The 27,392-nt window shown below is 39.2% G+C and overlaps 1 protein-coding gene across 1 annotated transcript in view; it reads left to right on the top strand.

The window, feature by feature from the left end:
• Positions 1-21,423, top strand: part of ndufs4 (NADH:ubiquinone oxidoreductase subunit S4) — a 172,203-nt gene extending 150,780 nt beyond the window's left edge. Inside the window, exons 3-5 of the mRNA XM_043688445.2 lie at positions 12,409-12,581; positions 13,725-13,798; positions 21,238-21,423. Of these exons, the coding sequence (XP_043544380.2) occupies positions 12,409-12,581; positions 13,725-13,798; positions 21,238-21,341 (351 nt within the window). The 3' untranslated portion in view covers positions 21,342-21,423. The remainder of the gene's footprint in view (positions 1-12,408; positions 12,582-13,724; positions 13,799-21,237) is intronic.
• Positions 21,424-27,392: the final 5,969 nt, after the last annotated feature.

The raw sequence follows: 27,392 nt of genomic DNA, 5'->3' as shown, positions 1-27,392 counted from the left end.
TCTCTGGATTGTTTTTATTGACGGTATATCTTTCTTCAGATAAGGGGCCCAAAACTGTCCACTGTATTCCAGTTGTGGTCGAACTAGTGTCCTGTATATTTTAGCCAAACCTCCCTATTTTTATTCTCCATTCTCTTTGAAATAAAAGCCATCATTCCGTTTGCTTTCTATGTTACCCACTGAACTTGGATGTTCACTTTGTGATTCATGGATGAAGACTCTCAAATCCCTCTGTTCCATAGGTATCTGCAGTCATTCTTCATTCAAATAACATTCTGATCCCTCCTCTTCCTGCATAAAAGTGCATAACCTCATATTTCACCGAATTTTGTATTCCATCTTCCAGATTTTTGCCCATTTGCTTACTCTGTCCATATCCCTCTGCAGACTGTCATTCTCAATACTTGCCTTCCCAGTTATTTTTGTGTCATCTGTAAACTTAGCTGTCGTACATTTACATTCCTCATCCAAGTCGTCAATATATCTTGTAAGTACTTTTGACCCCATCCACCAGGTCACCACTCTGAAAACTCCCTTCTTATCCAAGCTCTGTCTTCTATTACACTCAAACGTCGGGTTGGGAGGAGTGAGGTGTTGGTGCAGTGATATTTTAGAATCATAGAATCCTTGCAATGAAGAAAGAGACTGTGTTTGGTCCATCGAGTCAGCACCAACACTCCAAAGAGCTCCTCATCCAGACCCCTCCCTGCATTATCCCCATAACCCTACATGTACCATAGCTAACCCACTTAGCCTACACATCCCGAGACACTATGGGGCAATTTAGTACAGTCAATCTACCTAACCTGCATATTGTTGGATTGTGGAAGAAATCCATGCAGACAAGGGGAGAATGAGCAAACTCCAGCCAGAATTGAACTTGGTGCTGAGAGGCAGCAGTGCTAATCACTGAGCCACCTTGCTGCCTATATTGTTGCTGGACAAGTAATCCAAAGACTCAAGTTAATGTTCTGGGGAACTAGTTTTCAAATCCCACCATGGCAGATGGTCATGTTAGAAATCAATTAATAAAATTGGAATTGAAAGTTAGGAAATTTTGATTGCTGTAAAAATCCACCTGGTTTACTGATGTCCTTTTTAGGAAAGATCTGCCATCTTCAGTTGGTCTGGCCTATCTGTGACCCCAGATCCACAGCAATGTATCCAATTGCTTGAAAGTGTGATGAAGGTTGATTTTTTTTATTACTTTAGAACCTGAGTTTCCAATTATAAGAAGTATACTTATGAATTTGATTTGTATTTCTATATAGTGTATATTAAGAAGGTTGAGATGTAGTTTTAATTTCATTTCTGAATTCTTTGAGATGAACTGGGCTGTCTGAAAATTTGATTACATGTATTTAATTAGGGTCTTTAGAACCCTTGAGGTGAATACCTCAGTGCAGTAGAAACAGATGAGGAGAGGCATAAGGTAAAAGAGATAGATGAGTCTGTTCTCCTCCATTTTGAACACTACTTGGAAGGCACACTGAGGGTGTGACAAGGCCCAGAATGTAGTCTTGGTGGAAGACTTCAATGTCCACTACCAAGAGTGGCTCAGTGCACTACCATTGACCAAGCTGGCTGAGTTCTGAAGGACACAGCTGCAAGACCAGCCCTGCAGCAGTTGGTGATGGAACCAAAGAGGCAAAAACCTACTTAACTTTGTCCTCAACAGCTTACCTGTCACAGATGCATCTAACCACAACAATTTCAGTAGGTTTGACCACCACATCATGTTTCTTGACATAACGCCTCATCTTCATGTTAAGGATACTTTCCATGATTATGCATGGCTCTGCCATCATTGAGTGTACAAAAGCCTTTTATAAGGTCAGCTCTCATGTAAGGAAGTATGTTGAGAAAATGACGGAACAAGGTTTCAGATTAATAAGGTTAGGTTAAATTAGTGGGCAAAAATCTGGAAGATAAAATATAATTTGGAAAATGTTAAGTTCGTTTTGGCAGAAAAAAGTAGAAAAAGCAGAGTGTTACTTAAATAGTACGTCATTGCAGAATCCTGAGGTGCAGAGAATCTAGGGGTTGTGCACATATGATATTAGCAAACAGTTACAGCACTTAGTCAAGAAAGCTAAAAGAATGCTATACTTCATTGCAAAAGAGATTGAACATAAAGGTATGAATCTTGTGCTTCAGTTGTGTAGGGCATCAGTGGGACCACATCTCCAACAATCTCTGTGCCATTCTTGTCTCTTTGTTGAAGGTAGGATGTAAATGCAGTGGAGGCACTGTCCGAAATGGGACAGACTTCAAATAGGTCAAGTAACTCAAGGCTGGCACCCATGAAGTTCAGTAGGCCAGCAGCATCTGCATAATTATATTTCAGCCATGATCTGTGACCTCACGGCATGACATATTTCCTGGCCCATCAAGCCAGTAGTAGTTCAGCTTTGGTTTGAATGATGACGGCAAGATGGCACACAAGCAGCAGCATGAGGAATGTCTAAAAATGAGGTATCAACCTGGTGAAGCTATAAAACTGGTCAAATTGCTTGCCAAGGAGCAGAAAGAGCATGCGAAAGACAGGACTAAACTTCAACTAATGGCTGACCTAAGCCCTGAAACCATGGTGTGTCTAGTTGTGATTGGTGGTCGACAAGTAAACAATGAGGGAGTGGAGCCTCCACAAATATTTTAGTCTCAACAATAGATGAGCCCAGCATATCAGTGTAAAACACAACACTGATGCACTTTCAGTCAGAAGTGACAAGTGATCCAGTTGGATCTTCTTCTGAGGTCCACAACATCACAGTTGACAGTCATCAGCCAATTTAGTTCAGCTCGCATTATATAAAGAGCTTCCTTATGATACTCAATATTGCAATAACTTGACAGCCTTCTGGCAATAGTAGTGGAGATGTGCTCCAGAACTAGCCATGTCCTCAGCCAAAATATTTTGGTGTAGTTGCATCACATGCCAGTATGTCATGCTGCAAAATGCAGGGCAAATCCAACCAGGCCAAAACTGCCCACCAATGGATTCTTGATCATCAGCCAAGTGATATAAGATGTCATCTAAAGTAGCACTTGTAAAAGAATAACCTGCTCATTGACACTCCGTTTGGATTCCACTGGAGCCATTCTGCTGTAGAGCTCAATAGTGCCTTAGTCTGCATCATCCACTTCTGTAACCTGTCCATTTCTATCTCTACTTCAGAAGATCTGTAACAGAAACCCATATCCAGGCCTTTTGTTATTCCCTCATTGGGTCCCAGTTAAACATTACCTCAACTATAAAATTTGCAAACTGTCATGGCTTTGACCCTCCCTATCGCTGTGATTTTCTCTGGCTTACAACTCTGAGATATCTGCATTCCTCTAATTGTGGCTTTTGTGTATTCGTAGTTTAATTGCTCCACCATTTGTAGCCATATCTTAAGGTTCCATAATCCTAAATTCTGGAATTCTCTCTTTAAATTTCCTCATTTTTCTACCCCTCTTTCCTCCCTTAAAGCATTCCATAATCTCTACCTTGTTGACCAAACTTTTGGTCATCTGCTCTAATATCCCCTCATAGGAACATAGGTCAAATAAATAGGCTTTTAAGCCTGACAAGTCTGCCCCATCATTCAATATGGTTATGACTGATCAAACACTTCAATGTCATTTACCCAATAGATTCCCATTAACTTGTTTTCCATTGATAATCTGAAATCTACTAATCTCTACACTAAACAAACCTGAAGAATGCACTTCCATAACCCTCTGTGATAGAGAATTACAAAGGTTCCTAAGCCTTGGAGTAAAGTAAAACTCATCTCAAAACTTGGTGACATCCCTTTAATTTTAAATTGTGCCTGTTGATTCTCAACCAGAGACCTTTCCTGAGATATGGAGACCGAAACTGCACACAACACTCCTTGTGCGGTCTAACCAATCTGCTATACAGTTAAATCAAGACTTCATTACTCCTCTAATCCTTATATGGCCTAGTGTCAAATTTTGCTTCATAATGTTCTTGTGAAGCATCTTAGTACATTTTATTTTATTATTGGTGCTATGTAAATACAAATTGCAATTCTAATAAATTCAAAAAAACCTGGTTCAAGAATCAGGAATGGATCAACCCACTGAGAAAGATGTTAGAAGAAATTTCTTTACTTGGTGAGTTATTGGAGCATAGAGTGCTTTGTCACACGGAGTGATTGATTGAAAGACTATTGCATTTTTTTTAAAGAGTAACTATTGGAAGTATAATGCAGGACTGTTCGGAGGATAGCAGTTAGTTTTATTTTTGAGGCCTCCATCAAAGAAGCAACAGAGATATAATGGGCTGAATGGCCTCCTGTGCTAGAAAGTTCAATGCTTGGTTGGTACAATACTATGAATCCATAAAAAGAAAATTGTGAGCTATTAATGGAATTCAACAACAGTTTAGCATTGCTATTCTAATCTGGTAAATTTTGCCCTGTTTACCAAAATGTTTTCAAGAAACTTTTACAATTCAGTTTTTCTGAAACACATCTCATTCTTTAGGGTGGAAAAAGGGGTAAGATAATTTTATTTAGTTTGTTCTCTGGTATGGTATTAAATTGTTGCACTACTTTTTCATAAACCAATGTACCTTGACAGAATATGTTGCTAGATTTAGCAGATTTATAGATCTGCTTTCTCATCCTCGACTCAAAGCTGCAGAGACTGAATGCACATTTCATAAAGTAGAGAGAAAGATTGATAAAATGCTTGTTAGATAAAGATACCATGAGGTTAATTGCAATTGTGAACCTACAAAAGGTATTTAATACCAAATTGTATCTCTCATTTGTAACACATTTTAATAAGTGTGCAAAGTTGGTATTACTGCAACTTTTATGTAAACAAACACTGCAGAGCAGGATTTAATAGGCCTCCAAATCTCCTGACTAGAACTAATTTTGCAATTACAAGGTTTCCTATTAATCTATTCAAGTGATAAACAAGGTTTTCCCTCCATTAAGCCACATATATGCAAGGTTGGATAATTCAGTTGTGCTAGACTTCTGATGGTGGATTTACAGAATAGCATATTCTGTCAATCATTCAATGACAAGATTCACTGTCCTGCTCATAGATTATCTTGGATAATTTCTAGACTGGCTAAAAAGCACATTTGAGAAACAGATGAATAAAGGTGACTCTAACTTCGCAGGAGACTCAGTGACATGGCTACAAAATGAAGCTGTGATGGGTTTGACTGGTTTCTGTAGCTCACTCTTTGTTTTGGATAAGGATGTTTCAAAACTACACTGTGGTCTCCAATAATCATCAGTAGACAAAGGAAGAGTAAAACACATTTCTGCAAGTAAGTGCTTTTTAACCAACCAGTGTTAAATTAGTAACTGTGTTTTTAAAAATTATTATTACAAGTTCTCTGTATATTAATTTAATTTAGATTACCTGCTTCTAGCCCCCATTTCCACCCTATTCATTGCACAAGAAATACTCTTGACAATCAGGGAAAAAAATGTGTGGTATCCTGAAATTCCAGTTGGAAATATGGACTGTACCCTGTCAGCTGAAAGGTCTGCTGTTCCCAATGGAAAGACTTTCCTCATGAAAGCCAATTTCAAACATTGTTCCTTTTTTAAATGTTATCATGAAAGTCGAAGTTTCTTCCTTCTCTTTCCCCCTTATGACTCATTCATCCACTGACATTAATCTTGATGTTAAAAAGATATAATGGTTGTACGCTCCATTCTGTTCTTTGTGGAATAATTACATCAGAACTACAAGTAAGCAAACAAGTGACAAACATGGCTAGAAAAGCAGGCTGAAGAATGGGAAACCTCAACATAGCTTAATCCTACTCTCAACAGCTTTGAAGTTTGGTGTTGGTAGGCTGCAGAGAATCCCACTTCTTGTTCATGGACTCAATAAAGTTCAAAGCTGTACACAGCAGTGGTCTTGATGAGGAATCAACTCCAACTGTCACCAAGACCATGTGGCCAAGCTTACACCTTTGATAAAATTCTCTCAGATCTTGATGTATGTTTGTCATGCACACAGGGAGCTTATTGCAGCTTCATATCACCCAAAAACATCTTCAAAAAATATCCATAATAAAACTTCAGATATTGTGTCTTTTTTTACGTGGAGTATTGTAGCATTTGAAACACACAGATGTAATGTAAATGAAGAACAATTGCAGAAATCAGAGGTACTGAGGGATCTAGATATTTTAGTGCCTGGATCACAAAAGATCAGCTTGTATGTAGAGTGCATAATTAAAAAGCTTAGTTGGATTCAATCCGTTATTAGAACAGGAATAGAATAAAAGAGTAAGGATAAAAGCACAATACTGTGGATGCTGAGAATCTAAAAAAAACTCAGCAGGTCTGTCAGAAGAAGTCATAGCAGACTTGAAATATTAAGTCTGTTTTCATCTCCACAGATGGTGTCATAAAAGTTAGGAGTTTATGCTTCAGTCATACCGAGCATTAATGAGACTACATCTTGAGTACTGCGTGCAGCTTTTATCTCTTTAAGGAAGCATCAATGTGTTGGAGGCAGTTCATAGGAAGTTTACTAATTGATACCTGAATTAAGTGGTTGACTTATGAGGAAAGGTTGGACAAACTTGCATTGGAGTGAAAGGTAACTTGATTGAAGAACCTAAACAGTCATAATAGGTTCAACATTGAGAGGATGTTTTCTCTTAGGGATGACTCTGAACTAGGGGGCACTGTTTAAATATTAGAAGTCACTTGCAGGATGCCAGTGTAGCTGGGTGGGGCAGCATTTATTGCTCATCATTAATGGTACAGAGGGCAGATAAGAGTCAAGCACATTGCTGTGTGTCGGGAGTCACGTATAGACCAGACAGTTACCTTCCCTGAAGGACATTAATGGACCATCTGTTTATTTCTGCATTCTGTTTAAGTTTTACAACAAATTAAACTTTTTTGTGAATTAAAATAACTCTATTTATATTGTGGAACCATTATATTATTAAAGATGCTTGTTTATACAAACTTTGAACATTGAGCAGTTTTAAATGGCCTTTTTGTTATCACCAATTTCATTACAATTGGAAAACAGGCAATTTTTGACATGTAATTTAAAATATGTCTTCAGTGCTAAAATTCAGAAAGCTACTTTAGAGTTATGGCAAATTTTCAAACTGGAATGTATGAAGCCCAGGAAAAGTGAGTGAGGCTGGTGATGGGTGGGGTAGCAGGACAAGTCCAGGTGTAACACAGTCAGCAAAGTTCTGTAGGCTGGAATTTTTAAGCAAGCTTGAAATTTTGCTACTGGGGTTAAAAGCAGAGGGTAACTCCTACTCCAAAGGGGCATTGGCCTCAGCAGCTCCACCATTATCAGAGATGACGATGAGAGCACCTTGAAGAGCGCATAGGATTATGCAGGGAAGCTGGATCAAGAAAGCCAGCTCCAACAAATAAGGAGTCATGGCACATCAGTATAATCCTGAACACTAGTCTGGCTATTACTGCGAAGAAATTTTTCACTTACTATTCATTCATTGGATGTGGGCATCATTGGTAGGCTAAGATTAATTGCCCACTGCTATTTACCTAGAGGGCAGTGAAGAACAACCACATTGCTGTGGATCTGGAGTTACATGTAGGCCAGACCAGGTAAACATGGCAGTTTCCTTTTCTGAAAGAAATTAGTGAACCAGATAGGTTTTTACAACAATTGTTTCATGGTGATCATTAGACTTTTAATTCCAGATATTTTTAATTGCATTCAAATTCCACCATCTGCTGTGGCAGGATTCAAACCTGGGTCTCTGGATTAACCATCTCCGACATCTTTCCTGACACTATTTCCCAATCTGTTTCTAATAAGTCAAGAAAATTGTTGTCCTTTCTCTCCCTCTCTACTGCAGGGTTTTCTAAACCAGGAGTAGAAACCCTCAATGGGATTGCCAGCCACAATTTTCAGGTCACAGTCTGCCAGTGTAGGAATACAGGTAAAAACAATGACTGCTGATGCTGGCAGCCAGATTCTGGATTAGTGGTGCTGAAAGAGCACAGCAGTTCAAGCAGCATTCAAGGAGCAGTAAAATCGACGTTTCGGGCAAAAGTCCTTCATCAGGAATAAAGGCGGAGAGCCTGAAGCGTGGAGAGATAAGCTAGGGGAGGGTGGGGTGGGGAGAAAGTAGCATTGAGTACAATAGGTGAGTGGGGGAGGGGATGAAGGTGATAGGTCAGGGTGGAGTGGATAGGTTGAAAAGAAGATAGGCAGGTAGGACAAGTCATGGGGACAGTGCTGAGCTGGAAGGTTGGAACTAGGGTGAGGTGGGGGAAGGGGAAATGAGGAAACTGTTGAAGTCCACATTGATGCCCTGGGATTGAAGTGTTCCGAGGCGGAAGATGAGGCGTTCTTCCTCCAGGCGTCTGGTGGTGAGGGAGCAGCGGTGAAGGAGGCCCAGGACCTCCATGTCCTCGGCAGAGTGGGAGGGGGAGTTGAAATGTTGGGCCACAGGGCGGTGTGGTTGATTAGTGCGGGTGTCCCGGAGATGTTCCCTAAAGCGCTCTGCTAGGAGACGCCCAGTCTCCCCAATGTAAAGGAGACCGCATCGGGAGCAACGGATACAACAAATGATATTAGTGGATGTGCAGGTAAAACTTTGATAGATGTGGAAGGCTCCTTTAGGGCCTTGGATGGAGTTGAGGGAGGAGGTGTGGGTGCAGGTTTTGCAGTTCCTGCGGTGGCAGGGGAAGTTGCCAGGATGGGAGGGTGGATTGTAGGGGGGCGTGGACCTGACCAGGTAGTCACGGAGGGAACGGTCTTTGCGGAAGGCGGAAAGGGGTGGGGAGGGAAATATATCCCTGGTGGTGGGGGTCTGTTTGGAGGTGGCGGAAATGTCGGCGGATGATTTGGTTTATGCGAAGGTTGGTAGGGTGGAAGGTGAGTACCAAGGGCGTTCTGTCCTTGTTACGGTTGGAGGGATGGGATCTGAGGGTGGAGGGATGGGATCTGAGGGTGGAGGTGCGGGATGTGGACAAGATGCGTTGGAGGGTATCTTTAACCACATGGGAAGGGAAATTGTGGTCTCTAAAAAAGGAGGCCACCTGGTGTGTTCTGTGGTGGAACTGGTCCTCCTGGGAGCAGATACGGCAGAGGAATTGGGAATACGGGATGGCATTTTTGCAGGAGGTAGGGTGGGAAGAGGTGTAATCCAGGTAGCTGTGGGAGTCGGTGGGTTTGTAAAAAATGTCAGTGTCAAGTCGGTCGTCATTAATGGAGATGACGAGGTCCAGGAAGGGGAGGGAGGTGTCAGAGATGGTCTAGGTAAATTTAAGGTCAGGGTGGAATGTGTTGGTGAAGTTGATGCTACCTGGGTATGCTACACTTCAACCCCAGGGCATCAATGTGGACTTCAACAGTTTCCTCATTTCCCCTTCCCCCACCTCACCCTAGTTCCAAACTTCCAGCTCAGCACTGTCTCCATGACTTGTCCTACCTGCCTATCTTCTTTTCAACCTATCCACTCCACCCTCCTCTCTGACCTATCACCTTCATCCCCTCCCCCACTCACCTATTGTACTCTATGCTACTTTCTCCCCACCCCCACCCTCCTCTAGCTTATCTCTCCACGCTTCAGGCTCTCTGCCTTTATTCCTGATGAAGGGCTTTTGCCCAGAATGTCGATTTTACTGCTCCTCAGATGCTGCCTGAACTGCTGTGCTCTTCCAGCACCACTAATCCTGTACAGGAATATACGGATCCTTGGCCCCTTTATTTCATTGCAGATTTTTCACGAATGGATGTGACTTAAGCAGCCAGTCCTTGAGGCCTGAATGTTGTCTTCTGGAGCCCAGTAACAAATTAAACAATAAGCGATTAAACAATTAGCGATTTCCTCCCAACCCAAAAGCTCTCTCTGGTCAGGTAGTCACAGCATTGTAACCCTATTTGAACAATTGAGTTTTGGGAAGCACTGACTTACTGTCAAATAGTTTTAGTTGCTGAACACCATTAAGCATTTCTTGTAATAAATGAGAATGCTCAGAAAGGCTCATTTTTCTCAGGGATCTCAAAGAACAGACACGTTTGGCAATTATTGGATGATTTTACAGCAATTCTGAAATCTTAGAAGTGGCTTAGAAGACCTTAAAATGGCTTTCAATGATTTATATTTAAAATAAAAATGACGGGCCTACTGAGTCATGAATGTTTTGTTAGATTGGGGCAAATGAAAATGGATCTGATTTGGATGTGCATAGTACTTTCTTGCAAATGGCCAGAAGTGAATTTCAAAAAATCCAATTATTTGTATCCTATAAAAAGAAAACACTGAGTCACCTTGTCCACAGACCATAGTGGCTAAGTCATTAATGGAGTGTATCAGCTACTGTTCACTGACGGGCAGGCAATGATTTCTCATGGGACAAGTATACGCTATTCAACAGAGCTTTAAATTTATTGTCTAATCTAAAACTTATTACTTTAAAAGATTCATGTAATGCAGCTCCATATGTTGAAATTTCCAACTGCAAATGGAATGTGCAATTTAGCAGAAATGTTTATAAATCTTTTTAATCTGCTGACTGAGCTGCTCTTAGCATATAAAGCAAAATTATTAAAAGTGAATGACTGTTATTTGACCAAAGGAAGTGCTGTTTTCTTCACATGTTCTCTACGTATTGAATACCTTCCATGTTGGAATGCAGCCTTGATCCTGAAAAGAATTTGTCAGGGCATTGCCTCTTAATACATGAATAAAACATGAATTTGTCCTTTCCTTTGCCAAAAAAGAACTCAAGGAGAGTTGTTTGCAGTAAGCAAGGATATATTTTCATCTTTAGCATCAGAGTCATACAGCACAGAAACAGACACTTCGGTCCAACCAGTCCATGCCGAACATAATCCCAAACTAAACTAGTCCCACCTGCCTGCTTCTGGGCATATTCCTCCAAACCTTTCCTATTCATGTACTTATCCTAATGTTTTTCAAACATTGTAACTGTACCCACATTCACCACTTCCTCAGAACGTTCATTCCACATGCAAACAATCCTCTTTTTAAAAAAAAAATTGCCCTTTACGTCTTTTTTAAACCTCACTCCCCTGATACAATACTGGGTTAACCACAAACATGAAAATGGAGATGGTACCATGGTCAAACATGGACGGGAAGGTCTTGTCGAATTATACTGTGGTATCTTTTTAATAGTTAAAAGATACTACAGCAACTTCGCTATTGGGTTAAAATATCATAAATATCATATATTAAATATTATATCATGCATCTCCAATATTGTATCAGTGTAAATGGAATCGTATAACAAAACAATATTTGGAATAGAGTACATGACCCAGGTTTATTTTGTTCCAATACCGGAACATCAATTTAGATTAGATTGATTCTATTTGTGGTGATCTGACACACTCATTCTAATGCGTGTTTAGGATTACATAATTGATGCTGCATTGAACTCAGTATAAACATAGCAACAATATAAAAGCAGTTCTAATTTGTAATTATTTTGTGCTCTGGAACTATCTCAGCTGTTGTCTTTCTCAAACAGCTTGCAGATTTCAAAAAGATTTCTTTGCACTTGCAATGGTGAAATGAGGTGATACTTGACAAACAATGCAGGTCATGCTGGTATAACGCACATTTCGTCAACACGAATTGACCATGATGTGTTTGCCGAATTGTATACAATGTTTGAATAATACGAACTTTCTACTGAACGACTATAGCAATCTTCAGCAGTGCAATTTTCTATAATAGTTTCCATAGCGCAATACTCTGTAATGCGAGGTTGCAGAGGTATGCACCTGTCACATTATACGAGAACACAGTGTATTTTTATTGTGACCAAAGATAAGAGAGGTTTTTTTTTAAATCTCAAGTAAGAGTTCATCAAGTGTGTTGCCACAAAAGGCTGGTTTCATTGTCTCAACTTGAAACCATAAAAAGAATGTATGTGCAAGTATATAAAAATTAAAAATATCACAGAACAGAAAACAAATAAGTTTTAAGAAGCAATAAAATATTATATGTGATGTCCATATTGTTGTTCTTGCAATGTTTGGAGATGACACAGCTGGTGCCAATTAGCTATGTAGAAAACCTCCAAACTATGTCACTGATCCTATAGCTATGAATCGCAAAATCACATTCTCATCTTTCAAATTGGTTAAACATTTATTGCCTGGTATGCAGATGTGTAATGATTTACGAACCAGATTTGCATTTTTGTTGTTTGCCCCTCAATTATAGTAAAACGATCATATTGTTAAATTCATGTGGACCTTTGGAATGAATACATGTTTTGTTGTTATTGGGTAATTTCAAGACAAATATCAAGAGATTTCTGGAATCTTAAGGGAATTAGGAGATAGTGCAAGGAGGTGGATTTGAAGATTTGAAGTCCGAGATCAGCACTGAATTATCTACTGCTATTTCATATAATCTGTTTCTGATGCCAGGATATCAGTCCAGTAACCGGAATTCCAGAGGTCCAAGTAAAAACACGGCGAGTGAGGATTTTTGTTCCGGCGCGGAACGCAATGCAATCTGGTGTGAACAACACAAAGATTTGGAAGCTGGAGTTTGACACCAAGGAACGCTGGGAAAATCCTTTAATGGGTTGGGCATCCACGTGAGTTTTATTTTCATTAAATACGACTTTAATAATGTTTAATTAGGAAGTAGAACTAAACATAAACATACTCTGTAAGCAATTAACTTTCACGTCTTCACATGTGCAGATCTCATTATCATTAGTGTTTTACTGTTAATAGCACTAAACCTTTATATTCACAGGATGTATGCATTACTGACAAGGTCAGCATTTAATGCCTGTCCCTAGTTCCACTTGAGAAGGTAGTGGTGACTTGTCGTCATGATAGCTGAGTGAATTGCTATTTCAATGAGCAGTCAATAGTTAGCTAAATTACTCTTTAGTTACGAGTTAGGAGTACCAGTCAATTTGCACTAGATAGAAATTATGAAATTGTTACAGCATTTCATAGAAGGAGGCCATTCTGCCCATTGCATCTGTACCTCTGGAAAGCATGTTAATTTGCTTCTTCCAGTTACTTTCAATCTGTGCCCTCTTGTTCTCAATCCTTCTGCATATGGGAACAATCACTCCCTATCCACTCTGTCTAGACCCCTCAAGACTTTGAAAGCCTCTGTCACCACTTCCTCTCAACCTTCTCTTTTCCATTTAAAAACTCCCCAAGGTATGGTCTTATGGTTTAAATTCTTCAAATTGTCCTCATGTCTGAAGTTCCTGATTTTAGCCAGGTTGTTAATGACGAAAAAAATAAATTATTCTAAAGTGAAGACATAGTACATAATTCTCTTGCTGGAATAGTATTGATGATCTCAAAATTATAATCGTCCATTTGCAGATCATAGAAAATATTTTCAAAATTAGATTTTTAGATGCATAGAAGACTGCATTTATACCCTTGTTAATCTGAGAAGGCTGTGATGGGTTTCTCTCAAAACTGCTGCCTTGCAGTGAGGATGCGACTACATTGTATTTTAGTAGGGAATTTGAATTTTCCCACTGGCAGTAAAGAAAAAGTGACCCAGACTCTCATCATATTGTATGACAAAGAGTGATTGCCCTTCTGACGTTGGTACTTTTCTCCTTCTCGGTGAAAGTGTAGCTGACTGATTTTGTTTAACGTTTTCAACTTTAAACAGACTGAAATGCTGCAATTAGATGTATAGTTAATAGGAACAAAGTTTGATTGTTGTAAAAGACTTATAATTCTTCTTTTCATTACAGAGCTGATCCACTATCAAATATAGATATTAGTTTTACCACCAAGGAGGATGCAATTGCATTTGTGGAAAAAAATGGTATTTTACTATTTACTAAATCTGGTAATGAGGTTAAAATTGCCCTGGATCACAATTAGACATTTCTGCTGCAACTTTAGTTGTAATGCAATACCATTCTGAATAAAATTAAGGACTTAGAATCAATTGTTACGTAGCAAATATGTATGTGAACTGTGTGGTAATTCTGTATAGTCTTAATATTCAAAGTCTAAAGACAAGAGAAATTGTTGTGAAGTCTTTATTTTAAGCTAGTTTCTGCCAGTGTAAAAATAAACATACATGATAAGTTTGTTTGTTGAATCTTATGTGAACTTGGCTAGCATTAATTTCAACTCTTATCCATTTAAAAAAAAAGCCTAATATTTGTGCAATTCGCAATTGTCTAAAAATTCCAACCAGTATTATATTAATGGTGTTGCCATAGTAGAAGTGATTACTTTTAGATAATATAACAGACACATTTTATGAACAACTGTTTTTAAAAAATAATTCAAGCTTCTGTTAGGGTGTAACAGACCTTTCATTCATCAACATGATTGCATGGTAGAGCAGACTTGATGGGCCAAATGGACTAATTCTACTCCTATATCTTTGGATCGTATTCCAAAGACCATGAAAGTTGCTATATATCGTTTAAAAAAGTAAAGAATAAATCTATAGATTATTTCAAGTATCTCAGGAACTACACCATGTACTACACCATGCTTCTAGAGAGAAATATTATCTATTTGCTCACCATCATTCACAACTAGATGTGGCAAGGCTACAGGGCTTTAATCTGATCCCTTGTGGCATCACTGCGCTCTGTCTTTCACATGCTAATCCTGCTGTACAGTATCAATGTAGATGTGTATTGTAGCCTCGTAATGTTGGCATTTCATTTTAATAATGCTCAATGCACTTATGTATCCATAATATTCATTGAAGCAGGGTTGATTCCTCTGGCCTGACAGTAATGGTAGTGAGAGATATGCTGGACTATGAGATTTCTTGTTGTAATTGAATGCACTGTGGAAGCCCAGTTTTGAGCTGCTAGATCTGTTCTGGTAAAAAAAAAGCACGCACATGAGGTGAAAGCAGGATTTTGTGCCTAGGAACTGCAGTGGTCACTCCTAGTAGTATGGTCATGGACAGTTAAATCGATAACAGATGGATTGGTGAAAGCAAAGTCAAGGAGATTTTCTCTTTTTGGGCCTCGTACCACTTTTTGCAGGCCTTGCCTGATAGATATGTCCTTCTCTTTAATAGTGAGTAATTGGGAGTGAGAATCATAATATAAGCAAACACTTTAGGAAATTATTTAGTGTAAAGGTTGACAAAACACCAGGGCCGAAAGAAATCTAGTTTTGCACATTTTTATTAAAGCACTTGCTTTGATTAACTATGAATTCAATTTTATCTGAAAATTTTGCATAGTTTACTGGACTGTATCATCATGAGAAAATTGTGCCATTCAAGTTTACAGATAATTTACAATCAAAATTATCACTTTTGTATCTCAGAAACAGTTACCATATAAGGCACGTTATTTTCTATGGTATCTGCTTAATTCTTTAAGTATGCATTGCTAATGGCTAGTACATTTTAATGTTATTCCCCATACAAGGGCATAAGTACTTACATGGCGTAGTGGTACAATGGTTAGCACTGCTACCTCACAGCTCCTGGGGTTTGGGGACACTACCTGTCTCTGCGTGGTTTTCTTCTACGTGCTCAGGTTTCTTTCCAAAGTCTAAAGATGTACAGGTTAGGTGGATTGGCCAAGCTAAATTACCCATGGTGTCCAGGGTTGTGCAGGCTAGTTGGATTAGCCATGAGAAATGTGGTGTTATGGGGGGTGAAGTGATCTGGGTGAGATGCTCTTCAGAGGATTGGTGTGGACTCGATGGGCGGAATGGTCTACTTCCATACTGTAGGGATTCTAAGTCATGTAAGCCAGAATTTCCTTGATTTTTGTTTCAAGAAGAGGGTTTGCAGTGTAACTGTTGCTAAATTTAAGCCATAAACTAGCTGGAAATTTCAGGCAACGCATTGGTTCTTTGGAAGATAAGAAGAATGTATTCAGGAGAGATTTTTATAGCAACATGTAGATGGTCAACAAGGAATAGTGCTATGCTGGATCTAATTCAAGGAATGAAGCTGGACAGATGTATGAGACGGCAGTGGGAGAGCATTTAATAATTACAAAACACCACATGTTTTAAGTTTGATATGGGAAAGGAAAAAGATGGTGTTCAAAAAAAGGTTTTGGACTGAGGGAAGGCAGATTTTAATAAAATGAAGCAGGATCTGGCCAAAGTAGGCTGGGGACAATTCCTTCTGGGTAATTCTACCGCAGAACAATTGGGGGCATTCAAAGTATAATTGGTGAGAGTGCAGGCTCAACGTGTTGCCTTTAAGGATGAAATCTAGAAACCCAAAGAACCCTGGATATCCAGGAATATTCACGACTAAATAAGGAGGAAAAGACAGACTTTTAACAGATACAAAGGGAGCAAATTGACAGAGGCCCTGGAGGAGTACAGAATGTGCAGAGACGATCCTCAGAAACCAATTAGGAGAGCAAAGAGGAGGCATGAAAAAACATGGTCAGTAAGATTAGAAAGAATGCTAAGATACTTTGTAAACCTATCAAAGGGAAGAAGGTAACCCAGGAAAGAGTAGGGCCCATGAGGGACCGAGGGAGCAATCTGTGTGTAGAGCCGGAGACCTTGGTAGATGTTAAACAAGTACTTTCCAACTGTCTTCACTTTGGAGATGGAGGATGTAGGTAGAGAAGTTAGGAATAGAGACTGAGAGGTTCTTGAGTGGATTGACAGAGCGAGTAAGGTAGAATTGGAAGTTTTGGTAGGCTTAAAAGTGGAGAATTCCCCAAGTCCATTATCCCAGGGATTAGAATATGAGGGAGATGAAGGAGGAAATTACAGAGGCTCTGTCACAAATTTTTTATTCATCTCTGGCCACTGGGACATACCAGAGAACTGGAGGACAGTTAATATGATTCTACTTTTCAAGCACAGCAGTACGTATGAATCGGGTAACTATCTTATATCTATGGTCGAGAAATTATTGGTGAAAGTTCTGAAGGAGTGGATTAATTTCCATTTAGAGAGGCAAGGTTTGATCAGGGATAGTCAGCATATCTTTGTGAGGTCCTGTCTAACAAATTTGATTGAATTTTTTTGAGAAGGTGATTAGGTGTGTAGATGATGGTAGTGCAAGTTAGATACAAATCAGCATAGTGGTAAGTGACAGAAGATGTTGGTAGTAGAGGGTTGTTTGTGAGACTGGAGGACAGTGGCATACCACAAGTATTGGTACTAGGGTCGTTAAGGTTTGTGATACATCTAAATGATATAGAAGAAAATGTTTGAGTAATGACACAAAGGTTGACTAGTGAGGACGAAGGACTTAATTTACAGGAGGATTAGTCAGGCGGGCAGATCAGTGGCAGATGAAAGTTAACCCGGAATTGAGAGTTGCTGCACTTTGGATAAAGTAACAAGAGAAAGGAGCACTCAGTGAATCACAGGACACTAGGAAACTCCAAGAAACAGAAGTATTTAGAAGTGCTTGTCCACAGATCACTGATGGTGACAGGATAGCTTAATTGGGTTGTTAAAAATTTAGACGGGTCACTTGCTTTTATCAGTAATGTCCTAGATTATAAGAGCAGGAAGGTTATGTTGGAACTATTCAAAACTTTGGTTAGGCCACAGTTGGAGTGTTGCATGCAGTTCTGGAGCACTTTAGCTATGAAGTGAAACTGGATAAGCTCAGGCTGTTTCTTTTGTGCAGAGAATGCGAAAAGGGCATCTGATTGAGGTGTCTAGGAATATGAAGGATATGGACGTGGTGAATAGAGAGCAGCTGTTCCCCTTAGTTCAGGCATTCTTCAGCCAAAAATGCCAAGTGGTTGATCCAATTTGGACTTCTCCAGTGGCACTTAGCATCACAAATACCAGACTCGACCAATTCAGTTCACTTAATGTGATATTCAGAAAACAGTTGGAGGCACTGGATACTGCAGAGGCTATGGCTGTGACAATATTCTGTCAATAGTGCTGAAGACTTGTGCTTCAGAACTTGCTGCTTCCCTAGCCAAGCCATTCCGATACAGTTGCAACAGTGGCATCTACCCAACAATGTGGAAAATTACTCAGATATTTCTTGTATACAAAAAGAACAAATCCAACCTGGCCAATTACAGCTATTTCAGTCTACTCTCAATCATCACTAAAGTAATGGAGGGTGTCATCAACAGTGCTACCAAACAGCACCTGTTCAGCAATAACCTGCTTAATGATGCCCAGTTTGGGTTCTGCGAACATTATTCAAACATCATTACAGACTTGGTTCAAACATGGGCACAAGCACTGAATATTAGAAGTGAGGTGACACCAAGGCTACGTTCAACCAACTGTGGCGTCAAGGAGCCCCAGCAAAAGTAGAGTTAGTGGGAATCAGAGCAACTTCTCTGCTGGTTGAAGTCATACCCGGCACATAAGATGGTTTTGGCTGTGGTTGTGGGAAGTCACTCATCCCAGTTCCAGGACATCTCTGCAGGGGTTCCTCACGGTAGTGTCCGAAGCCCAAACATCTTCAGCTGCTTCATCAATGACCACCCACCCCCATCATAAGCTCAGAAGTGGCAATGTTCACGGATGATTGCATAATTCACGACTCCTCAGATACTGAAGCAGCTCATGTTCAAATGCGACATGATCAGGACAATATCCAGACTTGGACTGACAAGTGGCAAGTAACATTCGTATCACACAAACGCCAGGCAATGACCATGTCCCATAAGAGATTATCTAACCCTTGGCATTCAATTGTGTTACCATCACTGAATCCCCCACTATCAACATCCAACATCCTGAGCATTACCATTAACCAGAAATTCAACTGAACTAACCATATAAATACAGTGGATACAAGTCAGTGGCTGGAAATACTGAGGCAAGTAATTCACCTCCAGATTCACCAAAGCCTGTCCACTGTCTGCAGTGCACAAGTCGGGAGTGTGAGGGAGTGCTCCCATTTGCCTGAATGACTGCAGCTCTAACAACACTCAAGCTTGACACTATCCAGCGCAAAGCTACTCGCTTGATTAGTACCACATCCACAAGCAACCACTCCCTTTACCAACAACCCTCAGTTGCAGCAGTATGTACTATCTACAACTTACACTGCAGAAATTCACCTTAACAGCTCCTTCAAAACCCACGGCCACTTCCATCTAGAATGACGAGGGCTGCAGATACCTGGAAACACAACTACCTGCAGGTGGTTGTGTTTCCAGGTATCTGCAGCCCTCGTCATTCACCTTCCTGACTCACCCTCCATGCCATTCACCTTCCTGACATGGAAATATATTGCTGTTCCTCCATTGCTGGATCAAAATCCTGTAATTCCTTCCCTTAGGACATTGTAGGTCAATTTACAAGGTGTGGACTGCAGCAATTCAAGGAGGCAGCTCATCACCACCTTTATTAACAGCAATGAGGGACAGGCAATAAATTTTGGCCAGCAGTGACACCCATGTCCCACGAGTGAATTTTTAAAAAGGGATCAATCACAAGGGGATATAAATTCAACGTAAAAGTTCAGACATTTAGAGGGAATTTAAAGAAAAAGATTTTCACCCAGAAAGTGGTAGGAATCTGGAAGGTTAGTTAGGGCAGGAAGCCTCACAACATTTAAAAAATACTTATTTAAACACTTAAAATGTCATAACAGTCAAGGCTATGGACCAAGTGCTGAAATGTTGGACTAATGTTGCTTTACAATAGCTTTTTTTTGGTGCAGACTTGATGGGTTGAAGGGTCTCTTCGGTCCCCTATGATTCTAAGTTTCAAAGTGTTCCTTAGAATATGTTAAAAATGGCTGTCAGAGTACAAAGTTGTTTGGGTGATGCTTTTTGCTAAAATAAAATTAACAATTTTGGAAAGGCAAATCAGGGCAAGACTTAGACACTTAATGGCAAAGTCCTGGGGAATGTTGCTGAACAAAGATACCTTGGAGTGCAGGTTCATAGTTCCTTGAAAGTGCAGTCACAGAGAGATAGGATAGTGAAGAAGTGTTTGGTATACTTGCCTTTATTGGTCAGAGTATTGACTATTGGAGTTGGGAGGCCATGTTGTGATTGTACAGGACATTGGTTAGGCCACTTTTGGAATATTATGTGCAATTCTGGTCTCCCTGCTGTAGGAAGGATGTTGTGAAACTTGAAAGGATTCAGAAAAGATTTATAAGGATGTTGCTGGGGTTGGAGGGTTTGAGCTATAGGGAGAGGCTGAGTACGCTGGGGCTGTTCTCCCTGGAACATTGGAGGCTGTGGGCTGACCTGAGAAGGGAAAGAAGGGACCTGAGGGGCAACTTTTTTACACAGAGTGGTACGTGTATGGAATGAGCTGCTAGAGGGAATGGTGGAGGCTTGTACAATTACAACATTTAAAAGGTATCTGGATAGGTATATGAATAGGAAGGGTTTAGAGGAAAATGGGCTGGGTGCTGGCAAATGGGACGAGATTAGGTTAGGATATCTGGTCGGCACGGGCAAATTGGACTGATGAATCTGTTTCCGTGCTGTACATCTCTGACTCTATCAGAGTAATTGTACTATGATAGGAAGGAGGCTTGGCTTTTGAAGGACAAAGGATTTTGGGTATATGTCTCAGAATATTAAAAATGGGTATTTTTGACTGCCAAGCTTTATTTTAATAAAAATCTCATGAGTTTCATTTAAAATAAAGTGTAGTGTTCAGTTCCACAAATTCCAAAGGTTATTGAGACTTTACAGGATTAGCCAAAATGTTTCCAAGTATGAAGTAACATAAATATGAAAAACATCTTGAAAAAAATTAGCCTTTTTCTTTGAACTGTGCATTTTGAGTTAAAATGACAGATGTGTTAAACTATGAAGAAATGGTTCAGAGTAAATCGAAGCAGGTTGGAGGGAATAATACAAGTTAATATATAAACCTTAGAATAGAGGTTCAGAGAAACTACTGAGAATTGAGAATATTTAATGTCTGCTTTCAGGAAGTCAGTAAAAGGTTTAATGGTAAATATTAGTTTGGAAAAGTGGACGTAGGAAAAGAGGATGTTGAGAAATGAAATATCTATGTCTTCTACTTTCTATGTTTAAACTTTGGTATCTGTTTGTGTAGTGCACAGGTGGATGATGGATAATGCACCTTTTTGCTGCAGACATTAAATGTTTAGTCACTGATATATAAATGCTACCTGAAATGTCAGTCTACAATCCTATATTAATCAAATTGGTGATATCATAAATTTCAGCTTATTTACAAATTTACAGTTTAATTGAGAAGTTTAGTTTAAAATTGGCCTGCACTATTGTGGACTACATCATTAAATGATCAAATAAAGTTGGAAACATCATGTTAAAGAATGCTTAAGGAACAAAACATTTCTTTTTTTTGTCACAGGTTGGAATTATGAAGTAGAGGAAAAGAAAGTAAAGGTGCCCAGACCAAAGTCATACGGTGCAAACTTTTCTTGGAACAAAAGAACCAGAGTATCAACGAAATAAATGTCATCACAGTTACCCATTTGACAAATAATAAAATCAACTGTTAATCTTAACATCTGAATAAATGTGACTGCTAAACGATGATGTTTGTTTTTTTTTCATAAAATTTATGTTTTCCATAAATGGCAGTTTTCTCTCATTTCTATTCTTGGCTTTCAGTAAGATGCAGATTTCTTTAATGGATGTGATCATACTCATTGAGTAAACATGCATTGTCCCAATTTAGAAATTCTCCAACTCCTCATATTGACCTGTATCTGATAGGTTAAAGAGATAACTAGCAAAGGAGCTTGGTCATTGTAAGCAAGAAGTACTCGGTAGTACGATCATCATAATGTGATTCACAACGTTGAAGTTGCAGAAAAAAGGACTGAGCATTGTTGTTTCAGATCATGGGTTTTTCTTCAGAGAGAGGAAGATACTCATAGTTTTGGGGTAGGATGGATGTCAAATAATTCTGGTGACGTGTGCAAGTGCAATGTGTCTTTTTTTTAATTCGGAGCTATTTGATACTGTATGATTTTTGATTTAGTGTAAGAATGAGGTAGAAGAGCAAGTGTATTTATACCTTAAAGGAAAGAAAATATTGACTACAGAACATGTGATTAATGGAAAAGAACGAAGTTGCAATAGAGGGAGGTGGATAGTCAAAGGCAGGAGAGGATCATTTATCAGATGGTGAACATTTTTTATATCCTGCCCATAGGTTTACAGGATCATGAAAATGCTCGCCAATCTATGGCAACAATATTTAAGTTTTAGATTATCTTAAAATTGTTTGTTATGGAGTATAAAGTGACCTGCATTTATTTAGATATTGGTAAATTCTAAAACGTTCTAAGATGTTTTGCAAGAGTATTATCAAACAAAATTGGAGGAAGTCACATATAAAATCAGTGACTAAAGCTTGTTCAGAGAGGTCATCTTTAAGAAGTGTCTTTAAAAGGAAGAAAGTGAAGTGGAAAGGATTAGGGAGGGAATTCCAGAGCTTATGGTTTCAGCAGTTGGAGGCGCAGACACAAGTGATGGTAACAATTAAAATCAGGGAGGCATAAGACGCCAGAATTGGAAGAGTGCACATACCTAGAGCTCGGGCGAAGTTGCAAAATTAGAGAATTGAGGGATTTTAAGAGGGATGAGAATTTAAATTGAGATATTGCTCAGTGTAAATCAATGAGTATGAATAATGCATCAGCAGATTTTGGGGTAAATATAATAATGGCAGCAAAGTTTTTAATATTGATGAATCTAAATTGAGTTGCTTGAGTTATAATGGCAGAGAGGAAACCCAATTGGCCTGTTTAGGCCATGCTGGCTTTCTGCTGAGTAATCCAATCTGTGTATTTCCCAGATTGGAAAACATTCCCTATTTCTGCATGTTTATTTTGTCTAAGTGCCCTTACAATTTCCTTTTAAGTCTCCACTTCTACCACCCTCATAAGCAGCCTTAGTAGTATTTTCTTTGGATTGTTAATCCAGAGACTCACATAATGGTCTGAAAACCAGAGTTCGAATCCCACCACTCAGATGGTGGAATATGAATTCAATAAAATCCTGGATTTAAGAGTGTACTGATAACCACAAATCTATTGTTGATCTAATGTCCTTTAGGGAAGGAAACTGTCTTCTTTACCTGGTTTGGCCTATATATGACTCCAGACCCACAGAACTGCGATTGACTGTTAACTGCTCTCTGGGCAATTTAGGGATGGGCAATAAATACTGGTGTAGCCAGTGATGATCTCATCCCGTGAATGAATATATAAAATGTTCAGCTGATTGCCACTTACTATGTAAAAAGGTTCTTTTTCTCACATTTTTAATTACTTTTAATTCTTGCAATACTTGCTCAAAAGTTTCTGACACTAGTCTCTGCATCAACAGCCAATGTGAACAATGTTTCATTGTCTACTTTATCTAAATCTGTCATAATCTTATACTCCTCTCTTCAACCTCCCCACAATCATCTTCTTCAGTCCCAGGGTCCCAGATTCGATTCCAGCCTTGGATGACTGTGCAAACTCCACACAGACAATCTCCATATATCTGCGTGGGTTTCCTCCGGGTGCTCCGGTTTCCTCCCACAGTCCAAAGATGTGCAGGTCAGGTGAATTGGCCATGCTAAATTGCCCATAGTGTTAGGTGCATTAGTCAGAAGAAAATGGGTCTGGGTGGGTTACTCCTCAGATGGTTGGTGTGGACTTGTTGGGCCGAAGAGCCTGTTTCCACACTGTAGAGAATCTAATCTAATGTCCTAGCTACAGTTCCTCATGCATTTTGGTGAATCTCTGTACTCTCTCAATCTTCCTAAAATATGGTGACCAAACCTGGATGAGATATGCTAGTTGGAGCTTGACCAGAGCTTTATACATATTCAACGTAACCTTCCTGCTTTTATATTCAATACTTCTAGTTATGAAAACTAAGATCCTATAATCACTGCTAATTGCTCCCTCAATGTATCACGCCACGTATTGGAGATCCATGTCTGTGATCCATATATCCTTCTTTCCAACTACAGCTTACAGAACTTGGCCATTTTTTTCTGTTTTACATCTTATTTCTTCTGCCAAAATATGTCATTTTGTATTTATCTGTAATAAATGTCACTGTTTTCCCATTCTGCTCACCTACATATGTGCAAAACAATCTCGGTTATCCGAATTTCAGATTATCTGAACAAGATCTCGAGGTCACTGTAAATGCATTTCAATTGAAGTAGGAAATTTCTATTCCTCATCCCCCATTTAATGCATTATTTTGTAAATTTGAACAGGAATATAGATGCAGGTATGCTTTAATAAATAATTAACTTCAAATATATACTTGAGACGTGCCATTAGAGTTAAGTTTTACACTTTTTATAAAAAGGCTGTCCCTGAGGACAAAGGTATATGACTGTGAACACAGAAGAACAAATGTGCAAGCCCAAGCTGTGTGCTCTAACAGCAAGATTCCCTCTCAACATTGACTCACTCCGTATTGCAAACCCAACAATATTTTTCCTCAGTTGTTGCAGTCAACTGATATCATCCTCAAGTTTGGAATTGTCAAATTTTGAAATGTTATTTTATCTTCTGATATACAAGTTATTTACACATACCAAAAAAAAATCACTGTGGTCTTTGCATTGACCTTTAGGTAACATCACTCACCCTCCCCAGTCTGAAAACTCATAATTTTAATACGCCTTGCTGTTTTCTATCTTTAAACCTTTTTGTTAAATCCAAGCTGATGCTGATCTATTTCATGAGTCTCAAATTTAGTAACCAGTGTTTTACATGAGAAAGGTTTCCTTTTTTAAAAAAAAAGTCCATACTGTTCATGTTTGTGCCATGTTTTAACTGGTGCTTTTAGTTTATTTTTGGGCTAGTGATTTTCTTCTAACATTTTTTATAAACAAACTATTTTTTGTGCCTTAATTTTTGTTTTCATCATTGACAGTTTTTCTCTGAATCTAACTGTATTAAATTGCATCAAACCAATAATAAAATCCAGTACAACAGATCAAGCAACACCCACCACTAGATTTCCAGCACTGCCTACCCAATTATGCTACAGGGTTAGTTTAGTCAGAAGTTGTTTTGATGCAGCACAATTCAAATTTGTGATCAACTATCAATAACTGAAATGGTTTAAACCTTATTAACAATGTACAACAAAGATTCTTTAAAAATGATATGAAGGCTTTAGAGAGGATGCACAAAAAACTTTCTAGAATGGTTTCTGTGATGAGGGACTTCAGTTACGTAGTAGATTGGAGAAGGTGTGATTCATCTCTTAAAAAAGAGCAGTTTGCGGGGAGGTTTAATAAAAGCATTCAAAATCAGAAGCATCTAGATAAAATGAAAAGAGAAACTGAGCCAAAGTCTTAGTCAAAGAGGCCAGTTTTAACTGGAGAGAGTATTCTTACAAAGTAACACCAGGTGCTTGAAGCATGGTTGATAATGGTAGGACAGAGGAAGGTGGGAGGCAAAGAGGTTGAAGTTAGAAGAATGCAGAATGTATGGTTAGAGATGTTCAGAGTTACCTGAATAGGGAAAATATTAAAACAACCATTTTAAATGAAAATTTTAAATTGAAACAAGTGGGAATCTGGATAGAAGTGATGAGTAACCAAGATGTAGAACATGGTCAGATAGATTATGGGCATCAGTTTTGGTTGACCTGAAGTTATTGGATTAAGAATAATAAAATGGCAATGAAGAGAGCATTGAAATAGTGGTATGGAATGGACAAACATAGAGACAGAGACAAAGGGAGATCTCATGGGATAAGTAGATACAAATAGGTAGCCTGTGATGCTGAGATTGTATGATTTGAATATAGACTCAGGTTGAGAGTAATCTAATTCAACTGAAGGCTGAATAGATGAAATCATTGCAGAGAGCAATGATTTATGGAGAGGCCTAATACAATGCACTGAGCCATTTCAAAGTCTAACTGGAGGAAAATGCAATCATCCAAGAATGTATCTCAGACAAGCAATCCAACAATACAAGTCAGTAGACAGATTCATTGTCATGTAGAATGTGAAAAGCAATTTGGAAGGTACCACAAGAAAGGATTCATTGTATATTCAGGACAGTTTCCTAAAAGGTTTTTTGTAGATCCAATTAGGTATCAGTTTTAATAAATGAACTCAGCAAAATGTCCCCTCATCAACAGTGATTATAACATGATATAATTTAGCATTCAGCTTGAGTGAGAGATTCTTGGGTCACAAGCAACTGCACTGAACTTTAATAAGGGTAATTGCCATAAGACCATAAGATATAGGAGCAGAATTAGGCTATTCAGCTCATCAAGCCCAATCTGCCATTCAATCATGGCTCCTTTGTTTCTCAATCTCAAACTCATTCACCTGCTTTCTCCCATTAACCCTTGATCCCCTTACTAATCAAGAACCTATTTATCTTTATCTTAAATACATTCAATGACTTGACCAGTACATGCCACTGTAGCAATGAGTTCTACAGATTAACCACTCTCTGGTTGAAGAAATTCATCCTCATTGCAGCTCTAAAGGGTTATCTCTTAACTCTGAGGATGTGCACCCAGGTCCTTGTCTGTCCTTCCACATCCTCTCTGTCCAGGGTTCTCGATATCCTGTAAATTTCAATCAGATCCCCCTCATCCTTCCAAACTCCCTCGAGTACAGTCCTCAAATGCACCTCGTATGACAAGCCCTTTATTCCCGGGATCATTTGTGTAAACTTCCTCCAGACTCTCTGAACCTTGCACATCTATCTTTAAATATAGGGCCCAAGACTGCACACAGTTTTTCAGATGAGGTCTGACTAGAGCCTTGTACAGCTTGCTCTTGCATTCTAGCCCTCTTGAAATGAATGCCAACATTGCATTTGCCTTCCTAACCACTGACTTGCATTTGCCTTCCTAACCACTGACTGACTATGCATATTGATCCTAAGAGAATCCTGAACTAGGACTCCTAAAGTTCCTCCTAAAGCAGACCAAACATAGCCAGGAACCCTAACCACCTTACCATACATCAAAGAAGTTTCAGAAATGACAGCCAGACTACTAAGACCCCTCGGAATCCTAGTAGCACACAAACCCACTAACACTCTCAAACAAAAACTAACAAACTTAAAAGACCCAGTACAACCCATGGAAAAAACCAACGTCATCTACAAAATTCCATGCAAGAACTGCCACAAACACTACATAGGACAAACAGGAAGAAAGTTAGCCACCAGGATACACAAACACCAGCTAGCCACAAAAAGACACGACCCTCTCTCCCTTGTAGCCCTACACACGGATGAAATAAAACACCATTTCGACTGGGACAACACATCTATCCTGGGACAGGCTACGCAAAGACATGCCAGAGAATTCCTAGAGGCCTGGGACTCCAACCACAATGCCATAAACAAACGCATAGATCTAGATGCCATCTATCAACCCCTCAGAAAACGAACAGGAAATGACATCACCACAAACCCCAGGAACCCCATCCAGGAGAAAGATCTAAATAGAAAGCAGGAGACAACAGCTTCGCTTCACGTGGAGGTTGCCACTGATGAT

The sequence above is a fragment of the Chiloscyllium plagiosum genome, unplaced genomic scaffold, assembly GCF_037043375.1.
Source record: "Chiloscyllium plagiosum isolate Xiang-an unplaced genomic scaffold, Cpla_swu_hap1 HiC_scaffold_1, whole genome shotgun sequence".
Taxonomy (NCBI): Eukaryota; Metazoa; Chordata; class Chondrichthyes; order Orectolobiformes; family Hemiscylliidae; genus Chiloscyllium; species Chiloscyllium plagiosum.
The sequence above is the reverse complement of the archived record's forward strand: the minus strand, read 5'-3'. Positions and strand labels throughout refer to the sequence as shown.